Raw genomic sequence first — 25,967 nt, forward strand, 5'->3', positions numbered from 1 at the left:
TGTGACCGTTAAGGGAAAATTGATAATGTTTCTCAAGCGTGCCGTGAAATTAGGATGGACCCTCAGATGCTGCGTTATACCGACCTTCTTGAACCTGTCAGATATGCCCTGAAACTCACATTCCAATTTGGAGCCTACTCATCGAGCATTTATATATTTATATTCTGCCTGTTGGATGAACTTCGCTTATACGAATTCCACTATGAAAAACAATGAATTAGAAATTGATTTTTAGTAGAGATGTTCTCTCCACAATATAGATCATTTTTAGAAAAAATAAGTATATTTGAAGATGTCTAGATATCTCAAAATTTGCTTACAATGTTATAAAATTATCCAACCGTCCAAATTTTTCAATTTTCAAAATATTTTTTGACAAGATTAAGTATTTTCGCTTGGACTGATTTATTGTTGGGAGATTCTCCATTATGAGAAGCCTATTCTCACAAAAAATCAATCCTCATCTTATACCTCCACTTTTGGTGGTAGAGTTCATATAAAGTTGTTCATATATCCATATAACGGGCTCATATCCATATATTGCTCTGTTTAGTGTAGCATACAGTTTCTTTGACGCAATAAATTTCAGTGCGAAGGGAGACCCGAAGTAGAAACGAGTCTAAGGCTGTAAAATTGTCCATTGTTTTGAACACACCAAATTTGCAACAACTAATAAATAAAGTTAAAGAACGGTGGTGACACCAAACTTAAGAACAGTAATCTAGACTAGAAGCCAATGATACTCAGTAACTCAGATAACAGATTCAATTTCTATCGAAAAAAAAACATAAAAAAAATAAGAGATTCAATGTTGACTTGTTTCTTCTAGACAAATCCTCTGCTTTACATTCCCTTTTCTGATATGCAGAGTCTTTACTAATCTTATACCAAATTATCCGACGAAAGTGAGAGAAAGAATAACATCTTTGGTTCATAGCCTGCCATGTGGCATGTGATAGTCCACCTAGGAGATAGTTCAAGTTCAATCCCACATTAAAATTGGAAAGCTAGCCCCCTAGCCATTCTTTCTCGTTTGTTCTCTATCTGATTGGATTCTTCCAGGTTTGTTCTCCTATAATGAAGATTTTCATGATATGATTGGTATGATGCATAGTATCTACTTTCTCCAAAGTGGTCATTAGTAAATATTCTTCTTCTCATCTTTATACTTTCATTTCTTCAATACCCTTTGCGAGATTTCATCTCATTTTCTTGTTTCAGTTACTTGTGCTCCTTTTATAACCATCCCATTATTCTTAGGAGCATATTGTAAGATTTTGCACCGAGGCATCTAGGTTATATTTACTAAAGAATTTTGTCCCAACTCCTAAGACATCTTAGGTTATATATTTACTAATTAATGAGAAGATACTACATGTGATCCACATCTCCAAGATGGTTAAGCTCAAAAATGCAATTATCTTAAATATTTCCGTGCCCAAAAATTGAAAAGAACTTGCATTATTGTTAAATACTGATTCACATGCAAAATGAAAATTAATCACTCTATTGGTGATGATGCACATCAGCACATCTAAGGAACAAATCATTAATCGCGTCAGTCATGACATTACCACTTTATCATTGTGGATGTGTAGTGCTGTAAGTATGTACTAAAAAATAATTTTCTATGGTGGCAGACCAGCCTTGTTAATATCATCTAGTTTCTATAATTGTTTTTGATTGAATCATACTGAAATTATTAAGTGCAACGTTTAATTTTGTTCTATTGATTTCTCGTTTTGTCCAATATATATTAGAATTCTGCTTCAAATAGCCATGAACTTGCTAATGAGAAGTGATCATGCACTTATTTTGGATTTCATTTCTTAATTAAAAGTTAGAACTGTAAGCAATGATCAAGTGTGAGACATAAATTACTGAGTTGAGTATGTGCGGGGTGTACATTGATTAGAAGTAATAATGTAAATGTATGGAAATAATTCTACTATCTTGCCAAAAGCATAAACTTTTCTTTTCATGAAAGAAAGATCTAGTCCTCTTTCCCTTAACTAATATAATCAATTCCCTCCCGGCCTCCCCTCATTCATGGCTCTGCTTATGATGAATGAATAAGTTATGAAGTTCCAATCATTTCGTAATAGCAGCAGTTGTTTTCTCAGCATAATGTATTCTAGGTGAGGGTATCTTCACCTTAAGTCATCAACCCTGAACCACCCTTATAATCTTCACAAGCCAATAGGGCGGCGGTATTAGCACCCCTTTAGTGAATTCCCTGGTATGGTCGGGCACCCCTCAATTAATCATATAAGTTGTTGTGGGATCGGAATTGCCATGCCACAGAATGTGGGAATTCGATCGCAGTGCTGGGATGGGAGTGTAATTGTGTAAACCACATTAAAGGACATAGGTGGACAACAATTTTTCTTCTGCCTTTCTCCCAATTCCAAAGGGTTGCCAATCCCATTAGTTGGGGTGCTAAACTGCTAATGCTGCGGCCCATGACATTGAAGACAATAAGCCATAATGGATTGTACTCGGATGACATGGGGCCATTGTTGGAAAGAAGGTTATTCTATTCTTCCATCATATGAGACCTAGTCTATGAAGAAAGCTATATTCATACTATGTGGACTTTGCAAATGTAGTTTTATGGAGAACTCATATACAAGAAAATAAGGTTGGGTTGCTATGATTATTCCATGCGAATCACTTAGTAAGTGGGTGCTTTGCATGGATTGCTTGCGCATTCTGCATTTTTTTAATGGATCAATGGTTGCAACTTTTATGCTGTAGCTCGAGGCAAGTTGCAAAACACACTTTGAAGTTATGGGATGATAGAACTCTCTCTCTCACACACTGCGCACGCACACACACACTGAACACACTTCTGTACGTACAGTCCAAAATTAAGGATAGTTTCACCATATATGAATCCTTCACTATAAGTTTATAGCAATGATGCATCAATTGGCATGTACATATAATCATTATCTACACAGGTTTATTGGCACTTGAGTACTATAACTATTGGTTGGTAAAAATCATATCATATCGTGATCCTCAATATAATACAAAACAAAAAAGGAATAATACATGGTTTAGTTGTCACTATACTTTATTTCTTCTCCTCTAAGGAGGCCGGTCTTAATTTGTACCTTAACTGGTGGTTCTCTTTCCATCTTTATTCTTCTTCTTCTTTCACCTTTCAATCTATATACAGAAAACGTAGTACCAAAGTAATAATTAAGTTGACTGGTATGAAGGTCCCTATTACTAGCTAAGTCTGGTACTCTGTTGCTGATATTTCTCGAATTCTTTGAGAAAGAATATTTAGTGTTGTAATTAACTTTAGCAACACTCACTATTTAAGGAGGCAGAGGCGGGGAGCGAGGTCAATGCAATTTGGATTTTGGATGGCCTACTTAAGGATTAAGATAATCAATCCCCTGTGCCTCCTACTACCCTCCACTTGACTACCAATCATATTATCAAGCATCTAGCTAGGTTCCACTCTCATTTGCCTTTTCTTATCATATTAATTTGAATATGCTTAACACACTAGGTATGTTTAGTTAATTACATTTCAAAGGCACAAAAAGTCCCTGTCTTGATCATTTAACTTTTGTATCTAATGAAATGGATTTTAGAAAATGGAGTGTGAACGCTTTATGGTAACTTGGGATCGTTAGTTTTCAAATATGCTTAGATCGAGAAAAATTCGTGGAGGATTAGTGCATTCTTGATGGGCTCTAGGCCGAGGTCAAGTTGCAGGGAGAATTTACCTAGGGGTCACCTAGTAAGAGAGCCGGCACTCGAATGCATGGGAAGTTAAAATATCCTAAATCAACTGTCACTGTCCTCTAAATCTCAAAGTATCCTAACACTCCACCATTGGTTGCAAGCAAATCAAACATTGCATGCAGTCCTTACTAACTGGGATCCTTTAACGATGTTTGACTTACTTGCTTGAAAAGTAAAGAACATGGAGTTGGGTAAGCTTTAATTTCATTATTTGCTCCCAAAACATTTACTCTGTAGCAACTAGCAATAATATTTCCTTATTAACCATCCTACTGCAATATAAAATTGAAACGAAGTGTAGATAGAAAAAGTTTGAAAATGTGTCTAAAAATAACTAAAGGCGACGAAGAAGCAACAACAGTTTATTATAGTGTCAACCTTCGATTGTAAAGAGAAGCTATAGGTTTTGTGGAGGGAAAGGGCATTTACAAGTAATCATGACTCGTGAGAATCAAGATAATATTCAATAGAAGAATATGTTTGTGCCAAAGTGAGCAACTAGTCATCCTAGACTACTCCAAAATGCCTAATAATATTTTATTACCCAGAGAAGGAAAATAAGGACAAACAATATTCTAGTGGCGCTAAAAGTCAAGTGTCCAACTAGTATTCCTAGACTACTCTAAATGCCTAGTAAGTTATTATTCTTATGAGGAAAATAAGGGACTTACCATTCTTGTTGGTTGTTAGATTCACAGTACTATAAAAAGCCAAAGTTCAGGAACCTCATGATTTATTGTGTCTTGAAACCATAATTGGCTATTTTACATCCATTCGTACTTAAACTACTTATACACGAGCCTTTTATTTTCTTGTGGCGTGCCTAATTGGTTGATGTTATATATGTTATTCACCGCAGTATTCCAAACAAAAGTAATAATTTGCGGACACAGGATTACATACATTTCTTTTTTACTGAAAGGGTAACTGATCGATTAATAGCAAAAGAATGAAAAAATGTTACAAGGCAAGTTGTTAAGATCGAAGACATGAAATGACTTGCAGTAACTTGGTACCGACTTGTCATTTTACATCAGCTTACAAATCTATAATAATTACTGTGCTGGTTTTGGAGATTATTAAGCATGAAGCTCGGTATATTTGATTCCCTTTTTTGGTCATATTTGCTCTGTGTCTTGCACATTGCACATCTGTCTGCGCTGACCCTAAGTTGGTCTCCCTCCAGGCTGCGGTGATGTTAACTCCATTCTGCCTTCTCATTTTAGTGATGACCATGGTGCTCTTACTCTCCAGTGCACTGTCATTTTGAAAGTAATAATTTGCCATACAGTGATACAGAACTGAATTGATCCCCCGCCCATGGTGACACATGGATGACGCAAGCAATACAGGTGAGTAATAATAATTTCTTAATCAAACCTTAAATTCTTAGACTATGTTTGTTTTTCTATGCATGAATTAAAGTAAGACAACGTTGGAAAAGATGGGGACTAACGTACATACTAGTGATCAAGAGTTCTGTTTGATGATATGAAGAATGATGCTAAAGAACTACTCTCTTTTGTCTCCGTGGCTGCCAAGATATTTGGATTTGATTCTAACCACAAAGAAAGAATGCCTTTTGACTTGATACTAAGGTGCAGAAAAGGAAACAAATTAAAGAGAAGGGTCAAGATAAGCTTGCTGGGGATGTTGCACCAAAACCACCCCCACCCCCCCCCTACTTGAATTTAATTTAATACACATAATCTCTTCATCAAACCGTTAACTGCTAGAACTGATTCTTTCTTTAAAAAATAATGAGTCACAGGAAAGCACCTTTGGGCTAACAGCCTAACTGTGAGTTACATATAGACCGTACCCTTCTACTGGGTCAAATGCCTCAGTTGCCATTAAAACTTTCCAACTATCCAAGAGGGAAGTTATTTAGGATTTGGAATCTTGTATGCATTATAACAAGCTTTAAATCTATTTTTCTGTAACTGGCCAAAGGGTTTGGTCCCGAAAGTTAAGGTAGATGTTGTTGAGTTATGGATTAATTCTATTAATATATTAGAGGTTCATATATGTCAACACTCTCTCGGGGTCAATTTTTCCATAAGCTCAAACTTATGTGAAGGGTCAATTCTATTATCATATTAGAGTCTCATACATGTCAACAAGTACTACATAGTTTTTCAACAACTACCTTTTCTAAACAAAAAATGTAGCTTTTGTAAGTTATACTACCCTAACTAAAAACCTTTAATATATACTTGCTGTGAATCATATCATCAGAGACAAATCCATAGACGTATAATTTACCACGCATATGTTAACTTATGGTGAATTTCTCAACTTGTCAATAATGTTGCACACATTGTACTGTCAAATACTGTTTCAGGGACCGAGGCTCACCAATTTCCTCTGTGGCTCAACTTAAGCATCATTTGATAAGGATTTAAACTTAAGATGCTTATGATTTAAACATCGTCTGATATCACTCTTCATGAAACTGTCAATTATTTGCTTTCTTTGTCATGGACGCCCAAAGAATCTTAGCTTTCTGGTAAAGGTTTGAAACTTGGACCACTAAATATAAAAGAAAGGTCAATTGTAAGTTAATACAAAAGCTTTAGCATGGCAGCCATGGCTTTAGCTGACTGGGAAACAGTTTGGTTGACCAGCCTTGCAGTCCATGGGAACAATATTCTGAATTTTTGGTACCTCAGAGGATAGTGCAGTACGTAACTGAATTCAAAGTTGATTCTAGGATGAATATAATGATTGGTGCATTTTTCCATTTGCCATTCTTTGTTTTGTAATTTTCAATGTTATAGTTATTAAGGAGTGGATTGATGTATTCTTACGATCAGTTAAGGGCTGATACAGAAGTAACTACTAGGTTTAATGTCATGGAGATTATTACTGGTCTTTTAAATAAAGGCATCACATAACTCTGAATTTTTTATTTTGAGGTTGAGAACCTTAAATGTGGTTCGAATGCTTTATTATTGGAAATGGTCACAAGTGGATGTGATTACATAAAGTTATAGTGAGGTGAAATATAGGTGGTAGTTGTTGGGGTGGGGTTAATACCAATACCAATCAATTTCCACTGCATACATGATTTGTACTATGACTAATAACAATTACCAGACAACAATCTAAATATCAACTACAACCTAGCTAACATGCCCAACTATTTAAATAACTATTAACAACAGATAATAATGTAAGGAGAAGAATAAACATACCACAACATAAAGATATATCGTGGTTCGGCCAATGATGCCTACTTCCACAAGAGCTAATCCTTTTATAAAGTGGGAAGGAAAATTACAATCACTCATTTCAGTCTCTCACATTACTAGATCGCTCATCTCTCTTTAGAGGTTTGTCTCTCTGTAAATGCTATCTATCAATCTTAATTGCTTTCAAGATTGGGTTTTCTCTCTCTTCTGTTGCTTTTTTTTTTGGTTGGTTATGTGTTAGGTTTTGCCAAAAAAAAACCCAAACCTTATATTCCAAACTTGCGGTTTCGCAAAAATAGAAATTTTGATGAAAATAGGCATGGGTGTGGGCGCGCTCTCGGCAACGCAAATTTCGAGCGTGCGCACCCTCAAAGTACTGGAAGTTGTTCATGGCATGGGCGCGGGTCGCGCCTTGGGCAAGACCAAACTGAGCGCGCACGCGCTCAGCCTTCTTCACGCAAACTGAACTTCTTTTTCTCCTCATGTGAGGGATAACTCTAACAATCTCCCCCTCCCGAACAGTGAGGTGGGATACCTCCATGAAATTTCCAAATCAACAGGAAGAGTGTACTACCATTCCAGCGGTAGCGCAACAAACATCAAACTTACCTTTCGGTAAGACCTTGGTCATCATATCCGACCCGTTCTTGCCGGTATGGATCTTCTCAATGCACAAATGTTTATCTTCGAGTACTTCTCTAATCCAATGATAACGCACATGTATGTGCTTGTATCTAGAATGAAAACTCGGATTCTTGCTCAAATGGATGGCGCTCTGACTGTTATATAGAACTACAAATTGCTTTTGGTTTAGCCCTAGTTCATCGAAGAACCTCTTCATCCATAGCCTCTCTTTGCAATACTCAGTGGCTGCAATATACTTGGCTTCTATAGTGGAGAGGGCAACACACTTTTGTAACTTAGATTGCCAAGAAACTGCTCCCCCTGCAAAAGTAACCAGATAATAGGAGGTGGACTTCATCGAGTCAACATTACCTACCATGTCTACATCAGTGTAACCTTCAAGTAAGGGCTTACTTCCACAAAAACAAACACGATTTGGAAGTTCCCTTGAGATATCTCAATAGCCACTTAATCCCAATGCTCTTTACCCGAATTTGATAGAAATCGGCTTACAACACCAACGGCGAAAGCATATCCGGTCTTGTACACACCATTGTATACATCAAACTGCCCACTACGGATGCGTAAGGAATCTTTTCCATCTGACTCTGCTCATGCTCACCCTTTGGACACATCTCTTTTGTCATGCCGAACTGGCCACCAAGCGGACAACTGACTAGCTTTGCTTGATCCATGTTGAATCTTTTGAACACCTTCTCAATGTAGCTTTCTTGAGAAAGCCACAACTTTCCACTCTTTCTGTCACGAGTGATCCGCATCCCAAGTATTTGCTTTGCTTGACCCAAATCCTTCATCTCAAAGGACTTACTCAATTCTTTCTTCAGCTTGGATATCTTGTTGATGTTCGGGCCAACTATCAACATATCATCCACATACAACAAGAGCACTATGAAATCCCCATCTAAAATTTTCTAAACAAACACACAATGATCGGAAGCAGACTTCTTGTATCCTTGCTTCGCCATAAAGGAATCAAACTTTATGTACCACTTTGCCTCGATTACCGCTCTTCACACATACGCACTCTTTATCACGATACTAGGTGCTCCTTGCCTTTAATCTCAAACTCCTCTGGCTGGTCCATGTAGACATCTTCTTCAAGGTCTCCATGAAGAAAGGTTGTCTTAACCTCTAGCTGCTCAACCTCCAGGTTCATACTTGCAGTCATACCCAGTACCACCTAGATAGAAATCATCTTCACTACAGGAGAGAAAATTTTATCAAAGTCAATACATTTCCTTTGACCGAATCCCTTCACTACAAGGCGGGTTTTGTGCCTTGGGTATGGATTGTTCTCCTCATGCTTGACTTTGTAGATCCACTTATTCTTGAGAATTTTTCTTCCTTTCGGTTTATCAACTAACTCATAAGTGTGATTCTTATGCAAAAATCCATCTCATCATGGATGGCCTTCAACCACTTCTCTTAGTATGTACCTTCAAGAGCCTCTTGATAGTACATAGGTTCTCCACCATCAGATAGTAAAACATACGTATATAGTGGATACTTGGTTGAAGCTTGTCTCTCTCTGTCTGACCTCCTTACCCTAGCTTCTTGTGGCTCAGGAGGATGCACTTCTGCTTGCTCAGGTGGTGGTTCATGCACTTCATCTGCATCTTCTATACCAATAAGTTCTATCCCATCATGAGCAATAGGATCATCATCATGAGCTTCAAATTCATGGTTATCTACATTCTCAATGTCTTCTATACGTTCCACAGTATGAACTTCTGGTTTTGAATTAACAAGATCATTAGTAAAAGCCTGTATCTTCTCACCCTCCTCAAAGTCTGCTATGGTTTAGTCTTCCAAGAACACAGCATCTCGACTTCGGATTACTTTCTTGTTAATCGGATCATAGAGTTTGTAGCCAAACTTCTCATCCCCATAACCCAAAAAAATGCACTGCTTGGTTTTGTCATCAAGCTTGGATCTCTCATCCTTCGAAATATGCAAAAATGCCCTGCACCCAAATACCCTCAAGTATCCATAATCAACATCTCTGCCTGACCATACTCTCTATGGATAATCACTATTTAGAAGCTTCGACGGTGATAGGTTGATCACATGTACGGCTGTGCGTATTGCTTCTACCCAGTAGCTTCTAGGTAGCTTAGAGTGAGACAACATGCATCTCATCCTCTCTACAATGGTACGATTCATCCTGTCAGCTATACCATTTTGCTGTAGAGTTTTGGGAACGGTTTGCTCATGACGAATCCCATGACTCTGGCAATAGTCTTCAAACATCCCAATGTACTCACCCCCATTATCTGAGCGAATACACTTCAAAAGCTTCCCTGTCTCTCTTTCCACTATGCTATAGAATTTCTCAAACACGCCAAGTACTTCATCCTTGGTCTTCAGACTATATGCCCATATCTTTCTTGATGCATCATCAATGAAGGTCACAAAGTATAAAGCTTCCCCGTGGGACTTTACTTTTATAGGACCACATAAATCTGTGTGCACTAGTTTAATGACGTCGTCCTTTCTATGAAACGGGAATCTTTGGAAAGACACCCTGTGTTGTTTTCCTACCAAACAATGAGTACATCTATTTAAATGTGTCTGGCAAGAACTTTTGTACCTTTGATGTTTGGCAAGCACTTCCATCCCTTTTTCGCCCATATGACACAATCTCTTGTGCCACAGTTCGGAGGAAGCTTCTTCTTCTGCCACATTTACTTCTGCTTTACACAAATTAGCCTATGTTTTGTAAAGAGAGCAAGTTTTCTTCCTTTTGGCTGCTACTATGGAACCTCTGCTCAGTTTCCATACCCCGCTGCCAAACGAGTTTACAAAGTCATCATCATCTAACTTCCCAGTGGAAATTAGGCTTAGTCGAATGTCAAGGACATGTCTTACATCCTTGAGTGTCAAGGTGTATCCGACATTGGTTTCTATGTGAACATCCCCAGACTCCACTGTTACCCATCTTCACTTCACCATATTCACCACAGCTGTAGGTAGTGAAGAATCCCTTGTGCTATGTGACGTGATAGGATGTTCATGTATCTATCATCCACTCTGTATCCTAGCATGAGGTACTAAGACAGTAATCACCACAATCTGACACAATTCCCACTAGATCATCATCGACTAGTTCGGTTGTATCTCTGCCTGAGTTTCCATTCCTCTTTACCATGTCTTCATGTACACAGTTATTCTTCTCATCCCTCTTTAGTGTTCTGCACTCATTCCTGAAGTGACCCTTGGTGGCACAGTAGTAATATTGCCTCTCTGCCTTAGGAGTTCTAGCTTCACCCCTAGATTTGCTTCTGTCATCACCTCTAGAATGAGATAGTCTTCTGCTTCTACCTCTCCCCTGTTTCTCTGTGACAAGGATCTCTGAGTGAGAGGAGCTGCTTCTTGAACTCTTTCTAGTCTCCTCATTCAACAAAGACGCGGTAGCCATCTCCATGGAAATGATTACATCCTTAGCAAATCCGTGTAGAGAAACTGCTAACGTCTCCCAACTTTTGGGTAGAGAGTTTAATAGAAACAAAGCCTCAACTTTGTCTCACATATTAATCTTCATCAAATGCAACTGATTGATGGTATCATGTACTTCATTAAGATGCTCAGACATTAAAAAACCTTCTTGGTACTTCGTGTTGGCAAACTTCTTAATGAGCAGCACTTTGTTTCCGCCCGACTTCCTCTCATAGAGGTCTTCGAGTTTCTTCTACAAGCCAAAAGCTGTAGTCTCTTGGGATACATGGTGAAAGACACTGTCGTCAATCCACTGTCGAATGTACCCAATTGCTTTTCTGTCAAGCTTGCTCCACTCAGCCACAACAATCTATTCCAGTTTTTCTCCTCCATTCTCAATGGGTTGTGTCAAGTCTTTGCAATAGAGCAAGTCTTTCATCTTGGTTTTCCAAATGATGTAGTTCTTCCTATTCATACTCGTCATGTGAGTGTTCATGGAATGGTCCATCTCTACAAGTTATTTTCAACTCAAACCTCCTCTCAGAAATTTGTTCAGACACCCTCTAGGCTAGGTTTGGATAACACCCTAGGTTAATCTAACCTTAACTCTGATACCACTTGTTGGGGTTAATACCAATACCAATTGATCCCACTACATAGATAACTTGTACTAGGACCAATAACAATCACCAGGTAACAATCTAAATATCAACTACAACCTAGCTAACATGCCCAACTCTTTAAACAACTATTAACAACAGATAATAATGTAAGGAGAAAGAACAAGCATACCACAATACAAAAATATACTGTGGTTCGGTCATGGTGCCTACTTCCACAAGAGCTAATCCTTTTATAGAGTGGGAAGGAATATTATATTTTATAAATTACAATCATTCTTTTCAGTCTCTCACCTTACTAGATTACTCCTCTCTCTTTACAGGCTTGTCTCTCTGTAAAGGTTATCTCTCAATCTTGATTGCTTTCAAGATTGGGTTTTCTCTCTCTCTTGTGTTGCCTTTTTTTGTGTTGGTTATGTGTTAGGTTTTGCCAAAAAAAAAACAAACCTTATATTTCAAACTAGCGGTTTCACAAAAATAGAAATTCTGACGAAAATAGGCATGGGCGCGGGCGCACTCTCAACAAGGCAAATGTCGAGCACGCGTGCCCTCAAAGTACTGGAAGTTGTTCATGGCATGGGCGCTAGTCGCGCCTTGGGCAAGACCAAACTGAGCGCGCACGCACTTAGCCTTCTTCACACAAACTGAATTTCTTTTTCTCCTCATGTGAGGGATAACTCCAACAGTAGTTGCTATGCAATCATATTGACCAAGTGCTTTTCAACAACTATTTTTTTTTAAAAATATTTCGAAGGTTAATACAGACCCACACCGATTACATTGAAGTAGGGGCGGATCTATGAGTTAAATGACCGGGCTGCGTTGTAGCCTCTCACCTAACTTTGCTCAAAAATCATAAATACAGTGGTAACTGCTCACCAAAAAAAAAAAATATATATATATATATATATATATATATATATGGGGCTATATAATTCTCACTACTCTCTCACGGGGGCCGGAGAGTGAGTAGTGAAATTAGTGCTAAGAATATATATATATATATATATATATATATATATATATATATATAGTGCTAGTAGTGCCCCCCACTTTGCTCAAAAATCATAAATGCAAGGTAACTGTTCACCAATATATACACCCCCAATATATATATATTGGGTGGGGGAGCGGGGCTGCTAGCACTAATTCTCACTACTAGCACTAATATTGGAGGGGGGCTACTATATATCATAAATACATTGGTAACTGTTCACCAAAAATATATATATATAGAGAGAGAGAGAGAGAGAGAGAGAGAGAGAGAGAGAGAGAGAGAGAGAGAGAGAGAGAGAGAGAGAGAGAGAGAGCCCTTCTTCCCCCGCGGCATTGAAGGACCCTAGCCCCAAGGCGAAAGCCGATGCGCCATTTTGAGTAGACTTAATTGTCTTCACTTTATCCATAAAGACTTGCTTTCGCTCTTTGGTCCACCTATCGTAGCAGCACCTTGTCTCTAGCCCGAAAGCTCACATGGCTCCACCTTTTCAACAACTTGGAATGTGCAAAAGGTGCAAAATTAAGCATCAGAAGAAACATAATGTATTGTCAAATAGTTCAGTTCCTAAAGATACTTCTCCGCATATTAGGTAATTCCTAAGACTATTGTGTTTTCTTCGTATGAGACATTATATATTTTCAACCTTCAAAGTGGCAGTAGGGAAATGATTGCCAAGTATATACTCTATATGCTACTTATATATGCATATAGCCATGCCTTTAAACTTGAGTCATTCATTACCAGAGAATCTGTACGTAGAATGAATATGTTTCTGCAGTGGTGTTACATCTTTTATAAGTTCACATCAGTAAATTGAAGTTGAATCATATCATAGTTGCTGATGTATATACCTCAGGGGATATCCATTTAGTGAATTAACCTCCTCCTTCAAAGTAAGAAAGCTTTGGATTTCAAGATCTTTTTTGTTTGAAATGATCTTTGCTGATGAGTTTTCAGAATGAGGGTGGATTCCTATATCATTTTCTAGCATAACCATCTATAGAACAGAGTAAAATATAATTATCGAAAAAAACAAAAAAAAACAGAGTAAAATATATACGAAAGTGAGAGTCTATATCTTTGCACTATTGGGGCTTCTACAATATATATTGATACATCATGACTGCACTTTTCTATACAAATAAAGTACATTAGTACATACTATGTCTTATTTTAGCGTCGCTCTAAGTACGTATACACAAATGTTTTTTACTAAGTGAGCTTGAAATTTTATTAATAAGAAGAAAAAAAGTTACACGGTAGGTGAAGGAGAAAGTGAAATGAGAAAAACAATATAAGAAGGAAAAACCCTATATAGAGGAGAGACTGCATCATTGTAATGGATATGACTTCCCTACTAGGTAGATCCTCCATACCATTACCAATCATGCGCACTGCCTCTAGTTCACAAACTGAAAATATGCTAAGTGAGGAGACTCCCACTTGAACATCCAAGCTGGCCTTCCTTCAAGCAGATAGGTCTTGGCAGACGGCATTGTAGTCGCTTTGTTTGCTCCAAAATCAGCCAAGAACTTATGGCTTCTCTCCATGTGCTGGTGAAGATACAATTAACTACCTTTCACTTGATGTATACACAAAAATAAAGCAATAAAAAGAGCTAGAGAATGGATCGACTTCATGCATGTTCAAGGTCATTTGATTGGCGTAATCTTTATGTCAAATTCAACTGGTGGAAAAGGTAGTCACATGGCTACTTTATTTAACAAAGTGCGGAATGCTTATGATGTCTTTTCCGTAAAGTTCATACGAGAAAGACTTGTATCTTTCTTTATGCCTTGGCCGATCGTTACTCTTACTAGTTCATATATAAAAAAGAGTTAACTAGTATTATCTCCCCACTAGATGAGCCAATTAGGATTTCCCCCCCATTAGATGAGAAATTAGGGTCTCCCCCTTAAATACACACAAAAAAAAAGTCAAAGTGGGGTGACCGAAATTTTTTTGTGTGTATTTAGAGGGGAGACCCTAATTTCCCATCTAGTGGGGGGAAATCCTAATTGACTCATCTAGTGGGGGGTAATACTAGTTCACCCTATAAAAAATTCTCTTTACTAGTTTACTGTGTGATAGGAAGGTAAGACAAGTCTCTTGCGCAACCTTGCATTAAGCTGGGTGGAGCTTTCTAATTCTAATTGTGACTGGATTACTACCAAATCACACCATCAGAAGTTGACAAGACCCAAACTAGAATAGAGTATAAGGGCATGAGATTACGCGTACGTGAGAACAACATTCCTTGTCATTGGGGGTAGAGGTAGTTCTTTATCGAACTCGAGGAGAAACTTGTCTTTACAAACCAAAAGAAAGGAAAATGAGTATTCTCCAGGAATTCTAAGAATTCTTGCACATTCTTAATGAAATCTCTAGCATCTGGCAAAGTATATATAAATCCACTACCTCAGCTTCTATATAGAAAACCAAAGAACACAGTTGAATCACAAACATGGACAATCTTCCATCACCACCTAACAACATGTTCCTAACTTACCTAAAAACTCTCTCGCAAACTCCCCATAGGCTTAGACATAGAGTTTTAGCTACATGGACTCCAGACCAGGAACTTAACCAGGTTAGGCTTAGGTCTGGTGCAGATATGAAAAGAAAGCTCAGGTGGTATGACCTTATAGCAATTGGTATTGGAGGAATGCTGGGAGTTGGAGTTTTTGTAACAACAGGTAGAGTAGCACATGAGGTCTCAGGCCCAGCCATCTTCATTTCTTATATCATCGCCGGAATATCAGCATTTCTTTCTTCCTTGTGTTACACAGAATTCTGTGTCGAGATCCCCGTTGCTGGTGGGGCATTTAGCTATCTAAGAGTAACCTTTGGTATGGAAAGTCATAGTGATGAAGCTGATTTCTTATAAAATGCTTAAGTTTCTTATAGTCCAGTCATTATTGGATATACGTTTTCTCTAGGCCTCCTCTATTAAACATTATATCAATTGATGCAGGCGAATTTGTGGGCTATTTTGCTGGAGCTAACATACTAATGGAATATGTATTGTCAAATGCTGGAGTTGCAAGAAGTTTTACAGAATATCTTTCCTGCACTTTTGGTCAGATGAATAAGAACTCATGGAGAGTTGAAGTAGGTTTGTTAGCTGAGGGTTATAATAGGTTGGATTTTCCAGCTGTTGCTCTAGTTCTTCTGCTCACTCTCTGTCTGTGTCATAGGTTTGATCCCTTACTACTTCTAGTTATCATAACTTTAACCTTTAAACTTGGTTAAGAATTCACTTACGATAATCTTTTAGTTCCTGTACTGTAGTCAAATTTTTGTGTTTTAAATATCAAAAGCTTTTAACTGAACATTAAGTTGTCAGGTGGCAGATTATTTGTAGTGTATTATGGCGAGCTGAGAGTACCTTAATGTTACAATTGTTACATTTGAATCTTGCATCACGTTGTTGATATTGGGAACAAAAAGATTTTTGTTTTAACTTATTGAGTGACAATGCAAATATCTCGTTTTTGTTGTAACAGCACCAAGGAAAGCTCTATACTGAACCTTGTTATGACAGTATTTCATGTGGTCTTCTTTTGCTTCATCATAGTTGCCGGGTTCTGCAATGGAAGTAAAAATAATTTGATACAGCCAAGAGGGTTAACTCCTTTTGGTGTTAGAGGTGTTTTGGATGGAGCAGCTAGAGTTTACCTAAGTTATATTGGCTATGATTCTGTGTCAACTATGGCAGAAGAAATCAAGAACCCATCAAAGAGCCTCCCTGTCGGCATTATAGGATCTGTACTCATTGTCACCATACTCTACTGCCTGGTGTCCCTGGCTTTATGTGTGATTGTTCCATATGATAAGGTTGGTTTTCTATTTTCATTATGTACTGATAACTAGGTATCGGTATATTATATCAAGAAGAATTTCATTTTAAACAATTTGGCAAGAGTTTTAGTACTTCTGTAATTAGCCTAGATAAAGTCAGACTAGGATAAAATACGGAATCGCAAAATCAACTACTGTTACTTCATGTTGCTTGTGCAACTAAAATTTAGGTCAGGAGCCCTTTAATATATATCTATTGAAAATCTGCATATCTGCCTTTTTTTTGTTGAACTCTCGCAATTTCTGCAGAAGATCTGTCGAGTCGAAATGTACTATGATGCCTGAATTCATGATGATAAAAACTAAAATATATCCTGGAAGTAATTATATACTAAGTAATCTAATTTCTCATGCCTAGATATCCAATTCACCAGCAGCATTTTCTTTGGCATTCCAAAATATTGCTCATTGGAAATGGGCAAGCAATGTTGTCGGTGCAGGTGCAAGCTTGGGAATTGTGGCTTCTCTTGTAGTTGCAATGCTAGGACAAGCCAGGTACTTGTGTGTTATAGGGAGGGCTCGGCTAGTACCCTTCTGGTTAGCTAAGGTGCACCCTTCTACAGGCACCCCTATGAATGCCACACTCTTCTTAGGTATGAACTATTTGTTTTTTTGTTTATGGTAGCGACGATTTCAATGCATACATCCATTACAACTTCCTTTTGGCATTTTAATTTAACATTTCACGGAATACAGCGCTAATTTGCTCTTCAATGGAAGAACAATATGCCTTACCATATAAGTGTGCATTTTCTCATACTATACATACTATAGTTTCAGTTAAAAACGTATAGCAAAAGGAAGAAATTTATACTGAAAAGGATGATAGAAGTCTTGAAAATCCTCTTTGTTTTTGGTTCGTGCTGCAGGCGTATGTACAGCATCAATTGCACTCTTTACAGAACTTGAAATAATATTGGACATGGTCTCTATTGGCACACTCCTAGTTTTCTACCTGGTGGCGAATGCACTTATCTACCGGAGATACGTGGTTATAGGAAGCAATCTACCTTTCCGAACTCTACTATTCCTGTTGCTTCTCACATCATGCTCAGTTGGTTTCTCGGTATCATGGAAGTTCAAGGAACATTGGTGGAGTCTTGCATTATTTGGTGGTGCGTCGATTACCATAACCACCATTTTCCACTACATGGTTCCCTGCATCCGGCGTCCCTCTGATTGGTCATTGCCATTAATGCCATGGCCAGCTGCATCCTCAATCTTTCTCAATATCTTCCTCATGACGACCATAACAAAAAGGGCTTTCATAAGGTTTGGTATATGGGCTTGTGTGGTTAGTTTGTTTTATGTATTTTACGGTGTTCACTCAGCTTACACTGTAGAAGAACTAGAGAAGAATGTTGATGAGGTAAACCCAAACTCATCCACCCAACGAAGTAAGGTAGAAATCCAAATGGTTTAACAACCAAGAAATGGGGTATTTTCTTTTTGTGCTATTTTGGTCAGTTGCTCAATATATATGCTTTTGTTCTTATCGATCACCCAAAGGATGATAAGAAGCCACTAGCTTTAAGTGAGAAATGAAATATTTAACTTCAGAAAGGAGGGCATTAATGACTGTAACTTCCTCCTTCACAGTACAATGTGAACGTACATCACATTCTCATTGTGATACCACCATCATTATATGATATTCTTCTTTCCTGTTTTTCATTCAGTGTTTTGATTTGTATTTCTATGTTATAAACTTATAACTGTTGTATAATTGTGGAGCCAACTCAGACCCGACTATAACCAATCTTTCTTTTGTATGTGCTGGGCATGGACTAGTCTATCGTAATGGGTTTGAACAAAGCATTATAACGGTTTTTTTTCAGTCCAGGTATTTTAAAACACTTACCATCCATCCTACCTATATTAATATCCGTTTCTTCCAATATCCTCACAGAGAGCCACATCAGCAATATTTTTAAAAAAGTCTCCACTTAAAAAATAATTACAATATTGATTACCAAGCTAGCCTTATTATTGGTGTGTTTAGCAAATTATAAAAAAACGTTTTGGTCTTTTCTCATGTGTAGGAAAACAAAAACCAAATACACGCTCATATTTGAGTTATACGCCGGGGTAATTGAGTAATTAACCACCGAAAACAGAAACAAAACCTCACCCTACTCCAAATTCTCTCAAAATATCAACATATCTCTAATCTGTCTATACAATTTCTCTGAAGAAGAAGATCTGAAAAACCTCAAAGGGGAAGAGTGTTTTGTTATCGATTAAAGTTAGGATTTTACAGGTAGTGTTGGTCAGAAATTTTAGCTTTGCACGGAAGTGATTGAAACTCTTTCTCTACACATAGATGAAGACGTTCTAACTCGAACTCAAATAACTCCCTCTTCTTATGTTCATGCTCAGGTACGTAATATCCATAGGCGTAGTAGGTTCACTCGAGAACACGCCTGGAATTATCTGTAGCCAGGCCTCTGTTATGAACATCTATCTCTCTAAAGAAAAGAAGACAAGATCGATGAATCCTCCAATTGTGACAAGAGTATCAAAAGAAAGAAGAGTAATTGATCCCATATCCATAGGCGTAGTAGGTTCACTCGAGAACACGCCTGCAATTATCTGTAGCCAGGCCTCTGTTATGAACATCTATCTCTCTAAAGAAAAGAAGACAAGATCGATGAATCCTCCAATTGTGACAAGAGTATCAAAAGAAAGAAGAGTAATTGATCCCACCAAGCTGCAAAATGCTCAAATGCCCACTCTCTGAACACAGGTAGGACCGATGAATCCCGTGTCAGCTGAAGTTTTCTGTCACGATTTGGATGTTTTGTGGTCAATCGTTTGTTACTTTGTTAAATTCTTGGTATACACTTTTTATGTCGCTGCATCATTGTCTTGCAGGTTAAGAATCACCATATTCCTCTTCTAAAGGTCTGAATTACTCTCTCAAGTTCATCAGTTTAGCTTTACTTTATGCATAAGATTATCACTTCTACTAGCTTTTGTTATGATGCCTAGCAGCACTTTGCAAAATACTTTGTATTAAGTATTTAGATAGTCTACACCGACTATGCACTTAAATTTAAGTCATTACTTAATTGTGTTTTTACAAGTAGAATCACCTTTTTAATTTGTCGGGGTTCTTCCTGAGTTCCTGGTACATGGATTCATATTTAGCCTTTAGTTCCTTTCCATTGCTACAAGCGGTAGAAAAGATTGTGTTTCCTGATAAAGTTTATCATCGTGTTCACCACCTCTGTCAGAATAAATACATTGTATTAATTAATGCATAAGGGTAACCGTGGAGACCTAATTCATTCCTTACTAAGCATGCATCCGTCATTTTTCTGAATAGGTCTCTTGCATTCAGGACAAGCCTTCGGATTAGCTAATATCCAGTTGACGTTTTCAGACTCATCACTATTCTTCAAGATCCACTTGGTCACTATGAGCGTCCTCCGCACAAACATTGTAGCTCTCACTTCCAACTTCAAAATCTATAGCATTCTCATAGCCAAGTGCAGGGCACCACTTGATTTTATGATTGCTTTCAACAAAGGTTCTAAGAAGGTAACGGGAATACTTCTCCTTACTTTCATTAGAAACCAAAGAATTGATCATGTCATGACCAACAAAGAAAGCGACATGAGGGATCGGGACATCGCAACACTAAACACCCAGGGACATCATTAATTGTTGTGCCAACATAACCTTTCCAACATTTTTTTACGAAAGGGATGACCACAAGCAGCGGCATGCATTCTACTTTAAGTCTTTTAGCTTCTAGCTATATAATTCCTTATTCGATACTTAGGTGTTTTCTTTTAGCAGGGCTCCTACGTACTTTGTCGCCTATTTCAAAATCGATCCCAGCAATCTTCATTTTCTTGACAAAACGAGTGTAGAAAGGTAAGTCTATAGTAAAGATTACGATGTTGTGTAGCTTTTAGAATTTTTTCGTTTGTAGCTATAGAAGCCGTCTCACTTAGAAGCATCTGTTAGCTGGTTCCACTCCATTGATGTTTGTTTTTATAGCAGCTATATCAAATGTAATTGCATATTTCTTGGATGTTCTCTCTGAATTATTACAGATGTGGACTCTTATGGATAATATGTGTGGACATGAAGGGTGGGAATTGAAGTGATGAAAGGTGGAAGAGCCACACAAGAAATATCTTGGGCGTTTTTCATGGTGTATAGAGACTTAGAGACTATCAGGTGACAAACAATTGAAGCTCAAAGTGTCAGAAACCAATAAGAAAAGAGATAGAGATCTCAAGAGATAAGGACTCCACCCTCACGGCCTCACTACTTCTATTAATCGAAATGTACCAACAAATTTTTGTTTAGAAGCCTTGCAAAAAGCAAACCTCATCAATAAAAGGTTATGGAGGAGGAGAAGAGTACTGCAGAGTACTGCAAGTAATGTTGCACGTGCGATAGCTGCAATGATGGATTGGAGTTCTTCTTCAGAAACTAGAAACGCGCTTTTCTTCTTTCTTACTTAGAATCAGAATTTTTTTTTTTGCTTCAAATCCTTCAATAGTGCTTTTAATGATAGACTGATCAATACATTTGTTTGTTTGTAGATAAAATCTGGAGATATTCGGACTCTAGCAGTACATCCTTTATTTTAGTCGAAAAGATTGGTCTTCGAGATTCGGTTGCATGTGTTCAAAATGCTGCAGTCCTCCTGCTCCACTATTCTTTCCTGTTTTATTATGATTATTATTATACTCCTGTTTTAGTGACATTCACCCCCAGATATTGCAAATTTTAACAATAGAATCCATTCACTAGATATGGAGCATTCTCATGTGTTAATCACCGTAGAAGTTTAGCAGTAAAGACAATTTGTGAGAGTTGAAAGAAGAATAAACAATTTTGATTTGAGTTAATAGATTGCATTACGTTAAATACCTCTTTTTTGACTTTTCTTGATTTTAACTATTACTGATCTCATACATTGATGCTACTGAACTCTTTGCTTTTGCTGATAATATCTTTTCTTACTATGTACACTAAAAAAAACATATTGTATACTGTGGTTTTGAAACACATTCAAATGCTTAACACTTTATGGAACTAAGGAAGTTAGTATTTGTTGAATGACCCAATTGCCTTTTGGTTAGCTGACAGGAAAATTATTTAGTGGCAGTGAAGGATTCTTTTTTCTCCTTAAACCATTCCACAAAGAAATAGCATAGGAAAGTAATACTAAGGAACATCGCTTAAGGCTTCCAAAACAGTAAGTGTATATGTACACTATCACTTCTAATTGAATCATCAAATTCTAGATAAAATTAGAAAGCATGTACGTAAGAAAATAAGTCATGCAATGAATAATTTGATGTTTTCTCATAAACATTGTATGGGTTTCCAAATCACTTACTTAGTGGCCAAATAAGTAGAGAACCTGCCTTAAGTCAATGTCCAAATTGAATCTATCCGAGATTGTCACCGTTGTTCTTTTTATTGATTCTTGCAATGGTTTGAAGATGCTAATTTTTTTTAAAGTTTATGCCTTGACTAAGTAAACATTTTTTAGGGAAGATTTGAATTTGAACGTTACTTTATTCAAAGACATGTATAATGTTCTTGATAGAGTCAGTCTTTTTCTCATTTCAACAAAGACCATGGTTATGTAATAATGTGTCTGCGCCTTTCATGCATGAATTAATGCCATAGAGCAAGTGTTATTTTCAACAGTTCAGATCCCCTTGCCTAAAAGCATAAGGAGAAGTGACAAGTACATTCTCATTTATTAGTGCACTAAAGTGACCTATTATATTAAGCATCTTGAAAGGATTTACTAAACAAATAGTTGGGCCATTAAACAACTTTTTGTATAATGGAAAGTGTATAGCGCGAGTGGATGGTATGATCAATTCTTTACTTCTTTAGGGAATACATGGACATATTGGCTATCGATTTACTTCTTTTTGATGTCATGCATTTTACAGAGGCTACATTACATCAACACTGCTCCTATATAGAGCTGAGAAGATTATGCACCAGGTGATAATCAAAAGTGTCATTACTTGATTAAGTTAACGAGTGTACATCATGTACTCATGTTGATACATGCTTTTATATATATTTCATTATAGTATAAAAATTATTTGGTACCAATGCATCATAATATCATGTGGTGGTCAACATTATGGCAGTAAGTATGATCAAAGTCAAAACGTATATCATAGTTAGTTGATGTTAATTGCTATTGTTTGAAATGTTTCCATACCATTGTCGGTTTATTCCAGTTGACATTGATTTTGTGTATATGAACTTAATTGGAACACCAGGTATGATCAAAGTCAAAATGTACTATACAGCAAGTTTTACTCCTTTTATCGCACTTCTTTATTAAAAAAAACTCAAATATGTTTTTGGACACCATATGGCTAGGTTATTCATGCTTATTTATATTTGTATTCTTTTATTTCATTGTAAGAATTCAAATTGTTCATTTCAAATGTATATATGACTTTGTCAATAGTTTTATTGCTATTTTTTTCTGAAGTTTATATATAAACAGGAAAATTGCAAGTCTGTCATGTACAAAAACAACAACATCAGAACGCTTAACTTTTAAGACTAAAAGTACCGTAACATCTTTCTTCAACACAAACTTATGAGCTTAATAACAAACATACCCAAAATATGTATTTACTAATGTGGTCTAATCTTTATAGTAGTAAGCTTGGTCATAGGACAGGCAGATTAGCTAGTTCTCTCTTAAGCATGCACAAATGACAAACTATTGGTGCAATACTGCAATACTATCTTAACAGTTCAAGAATATGGGGTCTTAGCAATAGTGTTTTGATTCGGTCGGGCAAAAATGTCATTTTGCAGTTTATTTAATTGTTATTATACAAAAAGTCAAATATAAAGAGCATAAAACTAACTAGGTTCAAAACTCTTATTCCGGTCTTTATTAGCTTAAAACCCATTAACTTTATGAATACGCCCTAAAGCCCACTCGGTTTTTTAAAATGTGAACTAAAGGTTTCAAGGAGAAAAAACCAACATTACCTTATTTCTTTTTCCAAAATACCATATTTGCCCTTTTGTATGAAATTTGCTACTTATTTCTTTCTCAAATTAGTTTTCATCATTGTGAATTTGGAAAGAAATTGAGATTGTACTTTGTGATTTCTCATATGGTGAATTTCGACAGAAATTGAGATCGTGTTTTCTCCTTTCTTCTTTGTTCTCATTTTAACTGTTAATTCTTAGAGACAAGTCGCAGTTGTACTCGTTGCTTTTGTCATATTTTTCTTTGGTATCTTCGCCATCTCCGTCAGGAAAGTGAAGATGATGATCGCAAAGGTTACAAATTAAGTTTGTATGCATTGGTGGGCCAAATGCAGTGAAGGTGATTACTCAACAGAATACTTTCATCATTTCCAATTAATTTGTGAGCATTCGTTTTGTTTGCCAGACAATATACTTAAATGTGATATAGATGATCAAACTACACCATTAAGACAATATATAATACATCAATGTGAATTGTGTAGACAGTACATAACATCATTTTACATAGTGGATTGAAGTTTTATTTCGTGGTGTTATTGTGAATCACAAACTCCATTATTAATAATTGAATCAATTGGGGATGTGTTTGTTTGATTCATGCGTGTCTTTAATAAGGCAAACATATATTGCTAGGTCTTTCAATTCATGCTCTTTGTAACAGGTATGAGAGAAGCATAGCAAGCAGATACAATAACAATAGGACTACGTCAGTTGTATCCTATAAGTTGTAAAGACATCAAGAAGTGCCTACTAGCTACTTTGGTAACATGTATTTTCCTAGAGTCTTCAATACCAAATACCAAATCAGCAATTCTAGAACAAGTGTCTTATTGTAGTTATTGGTTATTCTCCAATTATGAAGCGATCGCTATATATATATATATATATATATATATATATATATATATATCGGTTTGTCTAGGGTGCCACTCTTAGAGTGCCACCCTTATCTCACTCTTCATTTGAGCCGTCCGATCGAGCCCTCTAGATCTCAAGATCTAATTCACCAAATTTACCGATATTTACCGATATTTCGATATTTCATCCTCTTCTCTAAAAAAAAAAAAAAACCGATCTTTACCAAAGAGTTCAAACCGATCTAACCAAAAATTAAGACCAAGAGACCGATCTAACCAAAAAAAGAGAGGGATCGACTAATCTGATCCGCGATCTACAAAAACAACCATATATTGTTTTGTCGATTTGATTTCCATCTCTTCTTTTTTTGCGGTGTGAACTTATCGGTCTAATTCACCACATCTAATTTAGATCCGTTTTCCGTTTATGTTGTTAGGTTCTAAAAAGGTTATTTTTTGTTGCAGCGGTATATTTGGTGGCTCAGTATGCTCGCGTTGAAATCAAAAGGTTAGAAGCGGCATGATACTTCCTTTTTCTGATAGCATTTCATATATCTTTAACTTATATTAAACCGAACCTTATTCGTAATAAAATTAAACCAAGAATATTCTTTTTTTGTTTTAAGAATGTAAATTTACTTATGAAGTGGATGTGATTTAACTTGCATCTATGTCACATGACTAGAAGCAACAACTAATAACTGATAGAAATATTGGATTCGAGCATTTTGCTTACTGTATTATTTGGAAGATCCAAATGCAATATGACTAGAAGCAACAACTAACCTATCCAATATCCTTGAATACTCGACACCACCCCTATTTGTATTAGCTTTAGAGTCGTTTTAATCTATGCAATCGCGGCAAACTACTCTCATGCTTAGCAGTTCAAGGAGCTAAATGTGTTTAATTAGGTGTTAGCATATTTGATGAACTCTGTCAGAGTTCGGTGAATTCTGTCAGAGTTCTAAATTCGGTCAGAGTTCGGTGAATTCTGTCAGAGTTTTGAATTCTGTCAGAGTTTTGAACTCGGTCAGAGTTCTAAATTCTGTCAGAGTTCGGTGAACTCTGTCAGAGTTTTGAACTCGTCGAGTTCTAAATTCTAATTTCGTCGAGTTTTGAACTCGCCGAGTTTTGAATTGCCGAGTTTTGAACTCGGTCGAAGTTCTAAATTTCTGTCGAGTTCGAATTTCGTCGAGTTTTGAACTCTGTCGAGTTCGGTGAATTTCGCCGAGTTCTAAATTCTCGAGTTCGGGTGAATTCGAAAGTTTTGAATTCGCTGAGTTTTGAACTCGTCGAGTTTTGAATTCTCGTCGAGTTCGAGAACTAAACTCGCCGAGTTTTGAACTCGCTGAAGTTCTAATTTTTCGAGTTCGTGAACTCGTCCGAGTTTGAACTCTGTCGAGTTCTAAATTACTGTCGAGTTTTGAACTCGTCGAAGTTTTGAACTCTGTCGAGTTTTGAACTCGTCGAAGTTCTAAATTCTGTCGAGTTCGTTGAATTCTCGCCGAGTTTTGAACTCGTCGTCGTTCGGGTGAATTTCGTCGAGTTCTAAATTCACGAGTTTGGTGAATTT

At 37.0% G+C, this 25,967-nt stretch overlaps 1 protein-coding gene and 1 long non-coding RNA gene across 4 annotated transcripts; both read left to right on the plus strand.

The window, feature by feature from the left end:
* The first annotated feature begins 14,867 nt into the window (after positions 1-14,867).
* On the plus strand, positions 14,868-18,189 carry LOC147524003 (cationic amino acid transporter 6, chloroplastic-like). Of its 3 annotated transcripts, XM_086562876.1 has the most exons (6): positions 14,868-15,352; positions 15,446-15,505; positions 15,631-15,853; positions 16,163-16,493; positions 16,876-17,110; positions 17,387-18,189. In XM_086562876.1, the coding sequence occupies exons 1-6, from the start codon at positions 15,121-15,123 to the stop codon at positions 17,938-17,940; spliced, it is 1,635 nt and encodes a 544-aa protein (XP_086419002.1). In that variant the 5' UTR covers positions 14,868-15,120; the 3' UTR covers positions 17,941-18,189. The 3 variants fall into 3 exon arrangements, with proteins under 3 accessions (XP_086419002.1, XP_086418995.1, XP_086418998.1); XM_086562869.1 differs by having other exon boundaries at positions 14,868-15,505; XM_086562872.1 differs by having other exon boundaries at positions 14,868-15,505; positions 15,631-15,796.
* Positions 18,190-18,524: 335 nt separating this feature from the next.
* On the plus strand, positions 18,525-20,587 carry LOC147524004 (uncharacterized). The gene is made up of 4 exons (XR_015196838.1): positions 18,525-19,263; positions 19,392-19,421; positions 19,846-20,060; positions 20,322-20,587. It is a non-coding gene; the product is annotated as an uncharacterized LOC147524004 (long non-coding RNA).
* Positions 20,588-25,967: the final 5,380 nt, after the last annotated feature.

Source organism: Coptis chinensis, chromosome 1 (assembly GCF_015680905.1).
Source record: "Coptis chinensis isolate HL-2020 chromosome 1, ASM1568090v1, whole genome shotgun sequence".
NCBI lineage: Eukaryota > Viridiplantae > Streptophyta > Magnoliopsida > Ranunculales > Ranunculaceae > Coptis > Coptis chinensis.

Excerpts from the sequence above, each read along its gene's own strand:
- LOC147524003 (XM_086562869.1), top strand. The coding sequence starts at position 15,121 with ATGGACAATCTTCCATCACCACCTAACAACATGTTCCTAACTTACCTA. Across the intron at positions 15,854-16,162 it reads ACTCTCTGTCTGTGTCATAG|CACCAAGGAAAGCTCTATAC; the intron begins GTTTGATCCCTT and ends TTGTTGTAACAG. Across the intron at positions 17,111-17,386 it reads GAATGCCACACTCTTCTTAG|GCGTATGTACAGCATCAATT; the intron begins GTATGAACTATT and ends TTCGTGCTGCAG.